The sequence below is a fragment of the Plecotus auritus genome, assembly GCF_963455305.1.
Source record: "Plecotus auritus genome assembly, chromosome: 5".
In the NCBI taxonomy this organism is placed as follows: Eukaryota; Metazoa; Chordata; class Mammalia; order Chiroptera; family Vespertilionidae; genus Plecotus; species Plecotus auritus.
Window position 1 is genome coordinate 135051775 of NC_137776.1, and position 18462 is coordinate 135070236.

The window sequence follows — 18462 nt, forward strand, 5'->3', positions numbered from 1 at the left end:
CCCTGCTACACCGATCCTCCTCCTCACCTTGCTTGAGCTCCAACCACTCATGCTGGCCACCCATCACATAGTTAAATATATTCCTCATCCCATTCAAATGCTAACACCACTAGCCTGCACCAACCAGCAAAAGTCTTTCTTAACCAGTTCAGGCTCACACATGTCTCACTGGGGTCACATTCCCTTCCTCCCTGCTCCAGTGTGGATGCCTTCCTCACTCTTCTCAGATTACAACACCCCCATGGGAACCACCAGAGCCTTCCCCTACACCTGCCAGCATGGATACATCCTTTGTCCTGCCCAAATGAATGGATTTAGCAAGAAATTATTCAGAATAGAAGGGAAAAGAAAAAGTAAAATAACTGAATTTTAATATTTGTCATCTAATACATATATTTAGAATTTTTTAAACAAAATTTTTATTTTTGTGTGTTCAAGTAACCCTTATTTTATTTTTTTAATTTTTATTCAATTTATTGGGGTGACATCCTATCTAATAAAGGAGTAATATGCAAATTGACCGTCACTCCAAGACACAAGATGGCCGCCCCCATGTGGACATAAGATGGCTGCCACAAGATGGTCTGCAGGGGAGGGCAGTTGTGGGCAGTTAGAGTTGACCAGACCAGCAGGGGAGGGCAGTTGGGGGTGACCAGGCTGGCAGAGGAGGGCAGTTGGGGGAGACCAGGCAAGCAGGGAGGGCAGTTTGGGGTAACCGGGCTGGCAGAGGAGGGCAGTTGGGGGGACCAGGACTGCAAGGAGGGCAGTTGGGGGGACCAGGCCTGCAGGGGAGGGCAGTTGGGGGGGACCAGGCCGGCAGGGGAGGGCAGTTGGGGGGGACCGGGCCGGCAGGGGAGGGCAGTTAAGGGTGACTGGGCCAGCAGGGGAGGGCAGTTGGGGGCAACCAGGCCTGCAGGGGAGGGCAGTTGTGGGCGATCAGGCAAGCAGGGAGGGCAGTTAGGGGTAACCGGGCTGGCAGAGGAGGGCAGTTGGGAGGACCAGGACTGCAAGGGAGGGCAGTTGGGGGGACCAGGCCTGCAGGGGAGGGCAGTTGGGGGGGATCAGGCCTGCAGGAAAGGGCAGTTGGGAGGGGGGACCAGGCCTGCAGTGGAGGACAGTTGGGGGGACCCAGGCCTGCAGGGGAGGGCAGTTGGGGGGGACCAGGCCTGCAGGAGAGGACAGTTGGGTGGGGGACTAGGCCGTCAGGGGAGGGCAGTTAAGGGTGACTGGGCCAGCAGGGGAGGGCAGTTGGGGGCGACCAGGCCCGGAGGGGAGGACAGTTAGGGGCAACCAGATTGCTAGGGGAGGGCAGTTATGTGTGACCAGGATGGCAGGGGAGGGCAGTTAGGGACAATGGGGCTGGCCGGGGAGCAGTTAGTCATCGATCAGGCTGGCAGGGGAGTGGGTAGGGGGTGATCAGGCTGGCAGGCAGAAGCAGTTAGGGGCAATCAGGCAGGCAGGCAGGTGAGGGTTGGGAGCCAGCAGTTCTGGATTGTGAGGGGTCCCAGATTGGAGAGGGTGCAGACTGGGCTGAGGGACACCCCCCTCCAGTGCACGAATTTCGTGCACCGGGCCTCTAGTTAATTAATAAAATTATATAGGTTTCAAGTGTACAATACTATAATACATCATCTGTACATTGTATAGTGTGTTCACCATTCACAGTGAAGTCTTTTTCCATCTCCATTTATCCCCTCTTTACCCTTTTCTACTTCTCCCCACCACTCTTTTCCTTCTTGTAATCCCCATAATGTTGTCTGTGTCTATGAGTTTTTTTCGTAATCCCTTTACCTTTTCAACCTGCCCACTCCAAACCTGTCCCTTCTGATATCTGTCAGTCTGTTTTCTGTATCTATAAGTCTGCTTATTTTTAGTTTGTTTATTTTGTTCATTAGATTCCACATATAAGTGAAATCATATGGCAACTGTCTTTCTCTGATTGGCTTATTTCACTTAGCATAATATTCTCTAGGTCCATCCATACTGTCACAAAAAGGTAAGAGTTCCTTTTTTTTTTAATGGTTGAATAGTACTCCATTGTGTAAATGTACCACAGCATTTTTATTCACTCATCTACTGATGAACATTTGGGCTGCTTCCAAATCTTGGCTATTGTAAATAATGCTGCAATGAACATAGGGATGCAGGTGTTCTTTTGAATTATGTTTCAGGTTTCTTCAGCTATAGTCCCAGAATTAGAATTGCTGGGTCATAAGGCAGCTCTATTTTAAATTTTTTGAGGTAACTCCATATTGTTTTCCATAGTGGCTACTTATTTAGTAAGTAGATATTTTTCTTTACGTTCTATTCTTTTTATTAACTTATTTATCAAGCCTCAAATTTTCAAAGGGTAGACAGGAAGAGTCCACATATCTCTACAGGGATCCTAATTAAGGCAGGATTTTAGAACTAATATTTTAAACTTGTTGATTTGCCGTAAGTGTATAAAGAGTCATAAAATGTGCCATTCATCCTCAAAGGATGAAGGTTTGTATTACATATGTGCATATGATAACTATAAAAATTAAAATTATTGATTTGATTTTGAAAATTGACTATATGTCATTGCTGTGCTGACTGCTCAGTAGGCACTAAGGAGACATGAAACTTTCATGTGATTAAAAAAAGACACTGAACTTGATATCTGAAGTCTTTGCTTGAGTCCCACCACAAACTCTCACTAATTGTGTGATCTCTGGCAAAGCATTCTGAGTATTATCTATAAAATGGGGTAAATATCTTTGCAACATGACTGTTATGTAGGCAAAATGAAATCATGTTTGTAAAATTTCTCAGCAAACTATGTTTGATATCCAAGTGTTAAGAGCCCAAGCTCTGTAGAAACAGTCTCAGTTTAAACCCTCACTTCACCACTCACTAGACTTAAACATGTGTCTGAATCACCATTTCTCTATCACCTCATTTGTACTTTGGTAATACTGACATTACTCAGCTCAGAGCACTGCTGAGAGAGATAAAAATGAGATAACGCAGATAAAATGTTCAGCGGATAATAAGCATTCAACATTTTCTAATGTTATTGTTCTATGTTTACTGACATCCTCCAAAGCATATCCCCTGTCTATTGCTATGTTCATTCTACTCTATAAATTAATGAATTTTATTTTACAAAGGAGAAACTGATAGCTGATGGCAAACCCTTCTCTGTTAAGCAGCTGATTGTATATCTTATTTCTCAATAAAAATTACTGATTTCAATGAACATACTTGAGAACTAAAACTAAGAATAAGTGATGTGATGAGGGGCCATATTTCATTGGTTCATTTAGATTACACTTCACACACAAAATGGTATAAATTCAACTAATATTTAGTTATGCATTAAACAAATGGTATTTACTGAAAAGAATAAAATTGAAATCAGGGCTATCCTAGAAAAATCTAGAATGTGAGATATCTGGGCCTGTGGATAAGAAAACCTGAAAGCAGGAAAATACAGTGTTCTGGAAGAAATTGTACCTTTTAGGAAAGTAGTTCTAGGCATTCAAAACAACTGATTATTAAATCTAATAGACTCAATCTCTGGGAATAAGTGAGAAGAAGGTATTCTACACACACTAAATATAAGGAAGAACACCCTCATCCAAAGTTCATAAATCACATGATCAAAACCACAGAATCACAGATGAAGAGAACTCATAATCATACAGATATACACAACTTTCCCTAGACACTTAACAATTTTTCTTCTCCACCAGTCAGCTTAGTTCAGAATGATCCTTTGTCAAATGCTTTTGGGTATCCCCTGTGAAAATTAATAAACAAAAAACTCATTTATAATGGAGTCAGGGGCTATAAGAGAAAATGCTCATGCCCAAGTCACTTAACAGCACATTACTGACCCCAACGAGAAGGGACTACCTTGCATCTCCAACAGGAAGTGATATTACTTTACTACCTAAGCTGGAGGAGGGAAGATCCCTCCTTGCCCAGTAACTGCTCAGCTGATGAAAGATTGCCATAACTCAGCTACTGAAAAGTCACTATCCTTCCAACTTTGTTTCCTCTAATGAACTCTTCATTTACAACAGCCCCTTCAAATTCTGCAAGAGTATTTCTCTTCATTGTTTCTCTGGACTTCATTCATGGCGAAGTGTGTGGTATGCTATTAGATTACATGTCCTGAATTGCAATTACTTGTTCCTTCCAAATAGTAAACCTATTTTGCTGGAGAACTATCTGGCTATCTATTTGTTTAAAGTCAACACCCCCTTACTTTAATATATATATATATATATATATATATATATATATATATATATATATATATATATATATATATAATCTCCAATCATACCTATAAAAAAAGAATTAAACTTCGTTTTATGAGAAAGGAAATTTATGTTCAAACTTGTTAGTATAAAAATAATACCTCTTGAAAATCAACAGAATTGTATGTTTTTCTAAAGCTTTAAAATGTCATTCTGGCATGCTAACAAGTGCTTAAAATTGTTTGAAAACACTTGTAAGGATTATTCTGAGATGTTTCAAGGTTAGTATATTAAGCCAGGTACAAGTAAATATTAAATATAATTTGTTAATCTCTTCAAATATATGCAGATTATAAGTGACAATTGATATCCTTGCAAAATAAGCAAGCTTGACTATTCTTGAAAGTTAAGAAAGAAGAAATAAAGTAGGTTCTATATTCATTACTGAACATCTCTGTACTAATTTTTCATTATGCCATTTTTACAAGATTGAAGCAGAATAATCCTATCTAATAAAAGAGAAACATGCAAATTGACCATACCTCCGCTATGCCCACAAGCCACGCCCACCAGCCAATCAGGAGTGAGTATGCAAATTAACCCAACAAATATGGTGGTGACCACAGAGCTGGAGCAAGCAGGAGGCTTGGGTCGCCCCTGGCGATGGAGGAAGCCAAGCTTCCCATCCGCTCTCACTGGCCCTGGCCTCCGCTCAAGGCTACAAAGTTTCAATTATAGAAGATAAATAAATCCCAACAAAAATGGCAGCAGCCATGGAGCTGGAGAGAGCAGGAGGCTTGGGTTGCCCCTGGCAATGGAGAAAGCCAAGCTTCCCTCCCGCCCTGGCCTGCCCTGGCCTCAGCTCAAGGCTGCAAAGTTTCAATTATAGGAGATAAATAAATCCCAGATACCAGGGCCTCCACTTGGGTCGCCAGGGGGCATGGCCGGCCTGAAAACCACCACAGGCTCCTTGCCCAGGCCACCCCACACCCCAAGGGAACCCCCACTCTGATCCAGGACACCGTTCAGGGCAAACTAGCCAGCCCCCACCTGTGCACCAGGCCTCTATCCTATCTAATAAAAGAGTAATATGCAGATTGACCATCACTCCAACACACAAGATGGCTGCTCCCATACGATCAAAGATGGCTGCCCCCATGTAGACACAAGATGGCCACCACAAGATGGCCAGCAGGGGAGAGCAGTTGGGGAGGACCAGGCCTGCAGGGGAGGGCAGTTAGGGGTGACCAGGCCTGCAGGGGAGGGCATTTAGGGGCAATCAGGCTGGCAGGGGAGCAGTTAGGCATCAATCAGGCTGGCAGGGTAATGGTTAGGGGGTGATCAGGCTGGCAGGCAGAAGTGGTTAGGGGCAATCAGGAAGGCGGGCAGGCGAGCAGTTGGGAGTCAGCAGTCCTGGATTGTGAGAGGGATGTCCCAGATTGGAGAGGGTGCAGGCTGGGCTGAGGGACACACCCCCCCATGCATGAATTTCATGCACTGGGCCTCTAGTGTGTTTCCATAAAAACATTGGCTAGGATTCCAAAATGGTGGCAGAGTAAGTGGAAGCTACACTGACACTCTCCTAGGACCAAACTGGAAATACAACTTAAAATACAGAAGAACCACCCTGAAAAATCAACGGAAGACTAGCTGGAGAGAACTCTGATAACCTAGAATAGAAAGTGGAGACTGCATAGAGACTGATAGGAAGTGCAGAGGCTTGAAGGGCTGACTGGGCTCCCAAAGATAGCAGCTGAAGTTCCGAAATGATATCTCACCTGTGGGGAGTTCCCACTGAGAACTCTGGTGTTTAAACCCCAAGCAGGGTTCCCCAGCCCAGAGCACCAGAACTGAGAAAGGTACCCACATAACATCAGGCTGTGAAAAGCATCAGGGTTGCTTCTGACCAGCGAGAGACAGCTGGAAATGCAGGCACCCTCTTAAAGGGCCAATGCACAAAATTTTGTGTGCAGCCACTCACCTTGGGCTCTGGCAGAGGGAGGGCAGAGTGGACTGGAGCTGTGTAAGCAAAAGCCAGGAATAGGGGCTCTGGGGTTGGAGCATGGAGGGCATCCACGCTGGTTTCCTGTGCTGAGTCATTCTCTCATGCTACAGAGGAAATCTTTCTCCAGGGACCTTTGCTACCCAGGCAGTTTATGCCTGGGGGGGAAGGCAGTTGCTCCACCCTATGAGTGATAGCCTGAGACTAATCAAGTCTCAGTGTCTCTGGGACTGCAGGCATAGCTGGGTCTCTGGAGGCTTTGAGTCTTTGCCTGTTCTAATCCCAGGCCCAGAGCTAGAAAAAGCAGACCTTGGTGCACATCTTGGTCCTTTCTAAAGGCACCCAGCCCCAGCAGATGTAGTCACAAGCTATGAATTGCTGATAGCTCCAAATAGGGTTCTAAGGACCAGTCACAAACAGTGTCTGACACTGTCCTGCACTAGAGATTTGGAGTCGTAGGAGATCTACCTACTACATAGAAACAAACCCCAAACAGGCAACCAAAATGGGGAGACAAAAAAGTCCCCAAATGAAAGAATAATAGAATTCTCCAGAGGAAGAGCTAAATGAAATGGAGATAAGAAATTTATCAGACATAAGAGTTCAGAATAATGGTGGCAAAGATGCTCAACAGCATGAAAAAAAAGATATAGTAACTATAAAAAATAGCATAGCACTAATAAAGAACACAGTGGAAGGAATACACAGCAGATTAGGGGAAGCCGAGAATCAGATCAGTGAATTAGAAGACAGGGTAGAAAAAGTCACTCAGAGAACCAAAAAGAAAAAATAATTAATAAACAGGAGGACAGCTTAAGGGAGCTGTGGGACAACATGAAATGTAACAATATTCACATAATAGGCCTGCCAGAAGGGGAAGAAAATGAACAAGGAATAGAGAATGTGTTTGAAGAAATAATGGCAGAACCTGGTGAAGAAAAATGTCACCAAAGTTCAGGAGACACAGAGACTCCCAAGCAAGAAGAACCCAAACAGGCCCATGCCCAGATACATCATAATAAAAATGCCAAAAATTAAAGACAAAGAGAAAATCTTAAAGGCAGCAAGAGAACAGCAATTTGTTACCTACAAAGGAGCTCCCATAAGGCTGTCAGATGATTTCTCATCAGAAACTCTACAGGCCAGAAGGAAATGGCATGAAGTATTCAAGGTAATGAAAAGCAAGGATCTGAAACCAATATTACTATATCAATAAGGCTATTGTTCAAAATAGATGGTGAAATAAAGAGCTTTCCAGACCAAAAAAAAAAAAAAAAAAAAAAAAAGGACTAAAGGAATTTATCACCACAAAACCAGCACTACAAGAAATGCTAAAGGGACTGCATAAAGAATTAAAATGGCAATAAATAAGTACCTATCAATAATAACCTTAAATGTAAATGGATTAAATGTTCCAATCAAAAGACATAGGGTAGCTGAATATATATTTTTAAAAAATGACCTACTTATATACTGTCTACAGAGACCTACCTAATAACAAAAGACTCATGCAGGATGAGAGTGAAGAGAGGGGGGGAAAATTTCCATGCAAATGGAAATGAAAAAAAAGCTGGGTTAGCAATACTCATATTTGACAAAATAGACTTCAAAATGAAGGCCATCACAAGAGACTATAAAGGTCACTACATAATCCTAAAGGGATCAATCCATCAAGCAGATATAAACCTGGTAAACACATATGCTCCCAATATAGGAGCACCTAAATATATAATAAAATTTCTAGAGCACTTGAAGAGAGATTGACAGCAATACAGTCAGAGTAGGGGGACTTTAAAACCCTGCTGACTTCACTGGATAGATCTTCCAGACAAAAAATTAACAAGGAAATAGAGACTCTAAATGACACATTAGACCAGATGGATTTAATTGACATTTATAGAACATTTCACCCCAAAGTAGCAGAATATACATTCTTCTCAAGTGCACATGGATCATTCTCAAAGATAGACCACATGTTAGGACATAAAATAAGTCTCTTCAAGTTCAAGTAGACTGAAATCATATCAAGCATCTTCTCATATCACAATGGAATGAAATTATAAATCAACTACAGTAAAAACACTCAGAACATTGAAACACCTGGAGGCTAAATAGCATGTTGTTAAACAATGAATGGGTTACCAATGAGATCAAGAAAGAAATAAAAAAACTTCCTGGAAAAAAATGAAATTGAACACACAACAATCCAAAATCTCTGGGACACGGCAAAAGCAGTCTTGAGAGCAAGTTCATAGCACTATAGACCTACCTCAAAAAAAAACAAACAAAAAAAAACAATAAAAATTAATAATGAACTATTTACCCCCTACAACTTAAAGAATTAGAAAAAAAACAACAAGAAATGCCAAGGGTAAGTAGAAAGGAGGAAATAATAAAGATTAGAGCAGATATAAATGACACAGAGACTAAAAGAAAAAAAAAAGAAACCAAGAGCTGGTTCTTGGGAAAGATAAAGAAGATTGATGAACCATTAGCCAGACTCATCAAGAAACAAAGAGAGAGGACCCAAATAAATAAAATCAGATATGAAAGCAGTGAAGTAACAACTTGACACCACAGAAATACAAAGGATTATAAGAAAATTCTATGAACAACTATATGCCAACAAGCTGGACAATGTGGATGAAATGGACAAATTCCTTAAAAAAATACAATCTACCAAAACTGAGTCAGGAAGAATCAGAAAACCTGAATAGGCCAATAACAACTGATAAAATAGAAGCAGTAATAAAAAAAAAATTCCCAGCAAATAAAAGCCCTGGTCTGGAAGGCTTCACAGGGTAGTTTTAACAAACCTTCAAAGAACAACTAGCACCTATCCTCCTCAAACTATTCCAAAAAATCCAAGAGGAAGGAACATTTCCAAGCTCTTTTTTTGAGGCCAGCATTATCCTAATTCCAAAACCAGATAAGGACAGTACAAAGAAAGAGAACTACAGACCAATATCCCTGGGGAACATAGATGCTAAAAACCTCAGCAAAATATTAGCAAATCAGATCCAGCAATATATTAAAAAGATCATACACCATGACCAAGTAGGATTTATTCCAGGGATGCAAGGCTAGTACAATATTCACAAATCAATAAACGTGATACATCACATAAACAAATTGAAAGACAAAAATCACATGATCATATCAATAGATGCAGAAAAAGCATTTGACAAAATCCAACACCCATTTTTGATAAAAATTCTCAGCGAAGTTAAAATAGGGGGATCATATCTCAACATAATAAAGGCCATATATGACAAATCTACAGCAAACATTATACTCAATGGGGAAAAACTAAAACCATTTCCTTTAAGAACAGGAACAAGACAGGGATGTCAGCTTTGACCACTTTTATTCAACATAGTACTAGAAGTCCTAGCCATAGCAATTAGACAAGAAGAACAAATTAAAGGCATCCAAATCGGAAAGGAGGAAGTAAAACTCTCATTATTTGCAGATGATATGATATTGTACATAGAAAATTCTAAAGACTCCACTAAAAAACTACTAGATTTAATAAATGAATTTGGCAATGTATCAGGATACAAAATTAGCACCCAAAAACCTATGGCATTTTTATACATCAACACTGAATTCTCAGAAAGAGAAACTAAGCAAACAATCCCATTTACCATTGCAACAAGGAAATTAAGATACTTAGGAATAAACTTAACCAAGGAGTTAAAAGACTTGTACTCATAACACTACAGGACATTGAAAAAGAGATAGAGGAGGATATAAACAAATAAAAGAATATACCATGTTCATGGATTAGTAGAATTAACATCATTAAAATGTCCATACTACCCAAGGCAATCTACAGATTCAATGCAATCCCTATTAAAATACCAATGGCATATTCACAGATCTAGAACAAATACTCCAAAAATTTATATGGAACTAAAAAAGACCCCAAATAGCTGCAGTCATCTCCAGAAAAAAGAACAAAATTGAAGGGATCACAATACCAGATATCAAGTTATACTACAAAGCGACTGTAATCAAAACACCCTGGTACTGGCACAAGAACAGGCACATATATCAATGGAACAGAACAGAGACCCCAGAAATCAACCCAGACCATTATGCTCAATTAATATTTGACAAAGGAGGCAAGAACATACAGTGGAGTCAAGACAGTCTCTTCAATAAATGCTATTGGGAAAACTGGACAAATACATGCTAAAAAAAAAGAAACTAGACCACCAACTTACAGAAGAGTAAACTCAAGATGGATAAAAGATTTACTTATAAGTCGTGAAACCATAAAAATCTTAGAAGAAACCATAGGCAGCAAAATCTCAGACATCTCTCATAGCAATGTGTTTACTGATACATCTCCCTAGGGCAAAGGAAACTAAGGGGAAAATAAATAAATGGGATTATCAAAATAAGGATTTCCTCACAGCAAAACAAACAAACAAACAAAAAAAACAAAAAAAACTATCAACAAAACGAAAATGGAGCCCACTGTATGGGAGAAAGTATTTGGCAAAGACACATCTGATAAAGGGTTAATATGCAAAATATATAAGGAACTCAAGCAACTTAACAAAAGGAAGACAAACAATCCAATTTAAAAATGAGCAAAGGACCTAGACACTTCTCCAAAGTGGACATACAGATGGCCAAAAGACATATGAAAAAATGCTCAGTCACTGATCATCAGAGAGATGCAAATTAAAACGATAATGAGGTATCACCTCAGACCTGTCAGAATGGCTACCATCAACAAATCAATAAATGACAAGTGCTGGAGAGTGTATAGAGAAAAGGGAACCCTACTACACTGGTGGTGAGAATGCAGACTGCTACACCATTATGGAAAACAGTATGGAGCTTCCTCAAAAAATTAAATATGGAACTGCAATTTGACCCAGTGATCTCACTTCTAGGTATTTAACCTAAGAAACCTGAAATACCAATCAGAAAGAATATATGCTCCCCTATATTCATAGCAGGGCAATTTACAATAGCTAAGATCTGGAAATAGCCCATGTACCCATCAGTGGATGAGTGAATAAAAACTGTGGTACATTTACACCATGAAATACTATACAGCAGTAAGAAAGAAGGATCTCTTCCCTTTGAGACAGCATGGAGGGACCTGGGAGTATCATCTTAAGTGAAATAAGCCAGTCAGAAAAAGACAAATATCACATGATCTCACACATATGTGGAATCTAAAGAACAAAATAAACTGATAAACAAAATAGATCCAGAGACATAGAAGCATGGAATAGACTGTGGAATCTCAGAGGGAAGGCAAAGGTGGGTGGGTGGGTTCGTGTGTGGGAAGAGATCAATCAATGAACTTGTATGCATACATGCTTAACCATGGACACAGACAATAGGGTAGTGAAGGCCTGGGGCAGGGAAACAGGGGCAGGCTAGAAGGGACGATGGGGAGAAAGGGGGATATATGTAATACTTTTAACAATAAAAAATTACTTTTAAAAAATGAAAAAAATAAAACATTTGCTAGAATAAGAAAAGATGAAATACTGTCATTTGCAACAATATGGATGAATCTTGAGAGTATCATGTTAAGCCAAATAAGTCAGACAGAAAAGGAAAAAAACGTGATTTCATTCTTACATGAGATATAAAACAGAAAGCAACAAATGAACAAAAAACAAACTCATAGACACATACAACAGAAGGGTGATTACCAGAGAGAAAGAAGAATGGAAGAATGGGGAGAGAATAAAAAGAGTAAAGAGGGTCAAATATATGGTGAGAGATAAAGATTAGACTTAGAGTGGTGAACATATAATGTCATTAACCAATGTCACCCCAATAAATTTAAATTTTTTAAAACTGGCTAAAACCTTAGACAAGTTACAAAACATATTTCCTTTTCCATAATACACATTTGTTTTCCACCATATTAATTAGCACATCCTTATATTAGCTCTTTACAAGACTTTTTAAAGTATTGCATACCACATTCATGCTGAAGACTGGTATATTCAGGAATTTCAATTTTATCAATTTTTTGGGATTGTTAAGTAAAACATTCAATGGAATTATTCCGAAAATCTTCCATCATATTCTTGCTCCTCACCCTCCCTGACCTATCTTTATAATGGCAAAGTACTTTGTGCTCCTGGACTTCCAGTTAAATATCTCTAGAACTTAATTCAGTGGACTTAAGTGGGGGAGTAGTTGCCTGGGAATAAGCTGAATGGATAAGAAAATTATTTATATATTAGAGGCCCGATGCATGAAGATTCATGCAAGAATAGGCCTTCCTTCCCCTGGCTGCCAGCACCGCCTTCGCTCTGGCCCGGAGCCGCCTTTCTGCCTTCGCTTCCACCTGGAGCCGCCTTCCACCTCTTGCCTTGTCATGTCAATTTGCATATTCCCTCCTTATTGGCTGTGGGCGCCACCATCTTTGTCATGGAGTTACAGTCAATTTGCATATTCCATCTTTATTAGATAGTATATAAAGCCTAATACGCCAAGTGTCCCCTTGGGAGTTCGACCAGGAGACCAGGAGTGAAATCGCTAGCTATGACGTGCAATGACCACCAGAGGGTAGCACAGAATGAAGGTAGGCCCTGGTTGGCAGCCAGCAGCGGGGAAGGAAGGCCACAGCCGGCAGCCAGAAGGCCCCGTCGGCCCTGATCACCGGCCAGGCTTAGGGACCCTACCCGTGCACAAATTTCGTGCACTGGGCCTCTAGCATCAAACATACTTTTCAACAAGTTATAACTTTCTATCATACATATCCCTCATGGCAGGTGCCTAAATCATACAAACTGGGAGTGGAATGGCTATGAAGAGACAGTATCAGGCTTGACTGGTCTAGCTTTCCTGTGGCCCTGCTCATGATAATCCCAAATATTGGGTACAGCAAAAGAGAAATATGCCAGTGTATGTACTATTTTTGCATATTAAGATACATATTCCTTGCTTCTTATTAACTTACTAGAGGCCTGGTGCACAGATTTGTGCACTGGTGGGGTCCCTCAGCCTGGCCTGCAGGAATTGGGCTGAAACCGGCTCTCCTACATCCCATGAGGTCCCAGATTGTGAGAGGGAAGTTCTCGGGTGACAAACCCCTGAATCGGGCTCCCTCCTCTCTGATTCCGGGTGTGTCACCTGAGAATTACAGCTGCCAAGTCACCACAGCTTGGAAGCTCCTGCATTGAGTGTCTGCCCCCTAGTGGTCAGTGCACGTCATAGCTACCGGTTGGAGCGTCTGCCCCCTGGTGGTCATTGCGCATCATAGCTACCAGTCAAATGGTCTGACGGTCACTTAGGCTTTTATACATATATATATATGTGTGTGTTTATTTTTTCCTACCAAACCCACTGCTTATTTTATTAGCCTAGAGGTTTTTATTGAAATTTTGAAAAGATCCTTACTTTTAAAAACGTCTAAAGAGAAGGCTATGTAAAAATTTCTGGTTGGCCTGATATATTTTCTTACTGTATTCTTTTTGAAACCATTAATAGTTATATATTATACTGGCTCCAAGGCCATTAGAAAAACTATGTAACCTCTTTTTTTTTTTTTAATCCTCACCCGAGAATATTTTTCCATTGAGTTTTAGAGAGAGTGAAAGAGAGAGAAAGACTGAGAGAAATATCAATGTAAGAGAAACACATCAATTGGTTGCCTCCCACATGTGCCCCAACCAGGGCCTGGGCCAGCGAGGAGCCTGCAACCAAGGTACATGCCCTTGATAGGAATTGAACCCGGGACCCTTCAGTTCCCGGGCTGAAGCTCTTTCCACTGAGCCAAATTGGCTAGGGCAAAACTATATAATCTTTTTAATTCTGTATTTCAATACTATACCAAGGGAAGATTTCACAATTAAATGTTTAAGTTTGAAATGTGGACAAAAGAAAGATCCCAATTGCATGTATATATAAAATTATTTTACATAGCAATGTGTATCTTATTTAAAAATAAAATCTTCAGATGCATTTTTGCTGTGCCTCGAAAGAAAGATGTATTTTGAAACTGGCTTAAGAGATCTATGTGATTCCCAGGTCATATGCTTAAGGACTGTTCCATATGCAACTATTGGTTTTTTCTACCAAACCCTCTTTTACCTAATATGTTATCCAGGGAATGTTTCTAACCAAATAAAATAAAAAGGTTTGTATCACTGAAAAAAAAATTACCTCACCAAATACAGCAAACATAGGATACAGTAAAAACAACAACGTGATTTTTATGCTGTAACGTGTACTATCAAAATTTTCTTCCTGTAATTGTGGGATTCTACTGCTTTTTTTCCCTTTTATGGTTTGTTTCTGTGTGTGTGTGTGTGTGTTCTCTAGTCTCTGAAATATAAAATGCAACATCAAATTAAAGTATTCAAGAAACTGGGTTGCTATCAAACCACCTCCCAGAGGAACTGGAGGAAAGTCAGTGGAGAAAGTGCATGGCAAACTTAAGATATTGTGCAAGCCTAAAGTGATGCATTGAGAATTTTAATGTTTCTACTGCAATTTAGATAAAAATTCATCAGTTTTCCCACTCTTGTCAATAACTTATAATTTCATTCATTATATTTTTATAGATTGATATACCACATACTATACTCATTAATCTAACTATAATCTTATTTAGATCAACAGGTTATGCAGCAAATGTTCATACTGGGAAACTCTAGGTTGTAAGAATATGAATAATTTCTATTTCATTTATTTTTAAAATATATTTTTATTGAATTCAGAGAGGAAGGAAGAGAGACAGAGATAGAAACATCAATGATATGAGAGAATCATTGATCAGCTGCCTCCTGCATGCCCCACACTGGAGATTGAGCCTACAACTCAGGCATGTGTCCTGACCAGGAATTGAACTGTGACTTCCTGGTTCATAGGTTGACACTCAACCACTAAGCAACACCAGCTGGGAAATTTCTATTTTATTTTTGTTGATAAATTTAGTGTAATGGCCAGACTAGCTTTATAATAAAGGAAATACTTCAAATATTGACTAGCTTTACTTAAGTATACAAAATGGCTTGAGGATAAGGAAAGAGGGTAAAAAATACAACTATAAGAGGGTCAAGAACAGAAAGATGGGCAAATGGAGGAAAGGCTGGAAAGATAAATTTGAACTGGGGAAGAGGGTTAGGGGTAGTGGATTACAAGGAGCTGGGTAGGGACAGAGGTGGAGCTTGGACCATTGCCTCAAGGTCTAAGTGGTACTGAGAGCTATAAAAGCCTGGTGGAACCAAGGGAAAGTATCCTGAAGTCCAGGATTGGCACACTGGCAGAGGCTGGTAGGTGGCAGCAGCGGCAGTCTCTAGACAAAGGCTGAAATGCCCAGAGCAAGAGAGATAAGGTCCAGGATGCTGCGCCTGTTCTTGTTCCACCTGCTAGGAAGTTGGCTGCTACTGAGCCAACTTCCCAGAGAGGTCCAAGGCCAGGACATGGAAGTTTTTACTAAGTGCAACCTCGAATTAGTCCGTTTCTTCATCCGTGTCTGCGGCACTCACATCTGGGCAGAGGATATGAGGAAGCAGCGTAAGACAAGATCTGGACCATCTGCAGGTGAGAGCTACTGGTGCCTAAAAATCTGGGTTGTTCCCTTATAACTTGCTTTTCTAGTAAGGGTCTTACCAGGGATCTTGCCAGAGCAAGGCAAAGCTATGGGAACAGTAAACAGTCTTATCTGAGAGGCATGCCCTTCACCTCTTGGCAGCCAGGGAGACTTGGTGGGGAGAAGGGGATAGCCACAGAGGAGATAAGACTGCCCAAAGACCTGTAAAAGGCAGGGCAAACTGGGGCTAGACCCCAGAGTCAAGGTCTGTGGCCTGGAGAGCAGGATTGCTGCTGGCTGGGGCAACTGGACAGGGCATCTTGAAAGGATATGGGGCAGTGAGGTATGAACCGGTTATCATACCTCACAGAACTCAAGAGACTTCCCATAGGGTCCTGGAAAGGTGGACATGAAAGCCTTGGATTTAACAACTCTCTTCCTCTGTAAAAAAAAAAAAAAAAAAAAAAAAAAAAGCTAGGCCATGGCCCATGCCATGCCACTGAAAACCTCCTGTTTTGTTTTATGTATTTTTTTTTGTAAACTTCACCAAAGGGGAGAGCCTAGCTTCCCACTGCTTTTATTTACATGCTTTTACTGATATTTTAGAGGGAGAGGGAGAGAGAGAAACATTGATGAGTTAGAGAAATATCAATCAGTGAGAGAAACACTGATTGGTTGCCTCCTGCACACCCCCTACTGGGGATTGAGCCCATCCCCAAGGCAGGCATGTGTCCTGACCAAAAATGGAGCTGGCAAACTCTCGGTGCATGGGACAACACTCAATCAACTGAGCCACACCAGCCAGGGCCCCATAGCTTTGAACTGGGTCTTAAAATTCATTTGTGAGAGAAGGGATTGAAGATAAAGAAAAGGGCCTTGTCACCTCCAGGAGAAACTGCAAGGGACCAAGGGCCAAAGGAAGTTTGCCCTTCAGACAGCTAAATGGTTTTGTTGCAGAATCACCGCCCAAAATTCAGGTGTGTGTATTAATGTGCTAGTAGGCCAAAACATTGAGACACTGGTTCTTGGAGATAGAGAAAGGTGTATTCAATTTGGCTGAGGTGACAGGATGGGAGAGCAAGATCTCACAAATCCATCTGTCCCTAAAAGCAAAAGTAGGGAGTTTTTATGTAACTAGGGAACAGGGGAAGGAGAGTTCCAGGGAACTGAGAGAGAAGTCTGTGTATCTTTAGCCATAGATGATGCTTTTTCATATCAGACTCCTGAGTGTCAACAGCTGGTCTCAGCTACTTTGAAGACATTCTTTCCTTCTGCAAAACAAACTCAAAAATTCTCCTGGTGACCCTGTAGTTATTTCCTGCTTGACAAAAGACATAGTACATCAGCAACTTGAGTCCATTCGTGAGAACAAAAGAGTTGAGTAGGAAAAGTGCTTAACATGTGAACAAAGACCTGATTAAGAATTAAATTATTTAATTCTAGTCAAAAATACTAGGGGCATTAAAATCACAAGGGGATCAGCTACAATTTGGAGTAAATATTCTGAAGAAGAGAAATCGTTAAATAGTAGATGTATGAGGATGTCAAGGACAGGTTTCACCTCCCTAAGAGATTGGAACAGTTGAAAATTCTGCCTTTTTAACTTTATCTTGAAGCAGTAATTTTCCACCATGGAATATTTGATAGTTTAAAATAACTAATATACTCTTCAAGCGTTATTATAACTCAGTGGTTACTTAGCAATGGAAGAAAATCATATGTGGTCAAACTGAGTGTTTTTAATGACCAAGATGACTTCAGCTATGTCGGGGAGAGGGGAAGGCCTTTGATGAAAGCATTAAGGGGACATAAGGAGAAGTAACAGACAGTCCAAGTGGAATAAAGCATTATAACCTTGGTAAATTTGTAGTATTTTATACTGCCCAACTATATGAACTAAATTGTTTACATGTCAGGATACTTGCTGATTATTTTGATATTTAATTTTATTGAGGCAATGCTTTCCTTTATATCTATGCAAATTTTTAGTTTTCCTGATGTCCGTTGACATGAGAATTTTTTCTTCTCCCTCTCTTTTTTTTAACTTAGAAATTATGCCATTTTCCACCACTAAGAATGCAGAACCCTTAAATATGAGGATGGAATTCATTCCTACTTCTCAACAGGAACTGAAGACAACACTGGCTGAGAGGCGGACATTATTGAAAGAGCTACTACAACAAGCTTCATCAAAGGATATAAATCTTAACTTTGAAGAATTTAAGAAAAATGGTCTCCAGAGACAAAGTGAAGCAGAAAACAAAAGTCTTTCAGAATTAAAAAACATACGCTTAGTTAAACATTTCCTAAAAAAGAGAGAGGCCCCTTACCTATTATCTAATAAGTGTTGTAATGTAGGCTGTACCAAAAAAGAGGTGGCTGTCTTCTGCTGAGATTAAACTAATTGTGCATTTCACGTAATGTTCACATGTATTTGCAATGACATTCATTTATGCCTCTGTCACCCCACTGATTATTAGAATATGAGAAATCGTTATTAGTGTTTGGGTTTATAATTTTGTGTGTAAGAAAATATTCCTTGCATTATTGTAGTTTCTGTTAATAAATATTCTCATGCTAAAAAGTATTTTGTCTTTTTTATTAATGGAATTTAGTTAATTGCCTTTTTAATGCTGATAACTTAAAATGGCAATAAAATCTTTATCATTTCAACCACACACAAATAACTCAACTTAAAAATT

At 40.2% G+C, this 18462-nt stretch overlaps 1 protein-coding gene across 2 annotated transcripts in view; it reads left to right on the plus strand.

The window, feature by feature from the left end:
• PLGRKT (plasminogen receptor with a C-terminal lysine) overlaps nucleotides 1–18425 on the plus strand; it is a 67205-nt gene extending 48780 nt beyond the window's left edge. For both annotated transcript variants that reach the window (XM_080669484.1, XM_080669485.1), the window contains one exon: nucleotides 17810–18425. In XM_080669484.1, the coding sequence (XP_080525610.1) occupies nucleotides 17810–18153 (344 nt within the window). In that variant the 3' untranslated portion in view covers nucleotides 18154–18425. The remainder of the gene's footprint in view (nucleotides 1–17809) is intronic.
• Nucleotides 18426–18462: the final 37 nt, after the last annotated feature.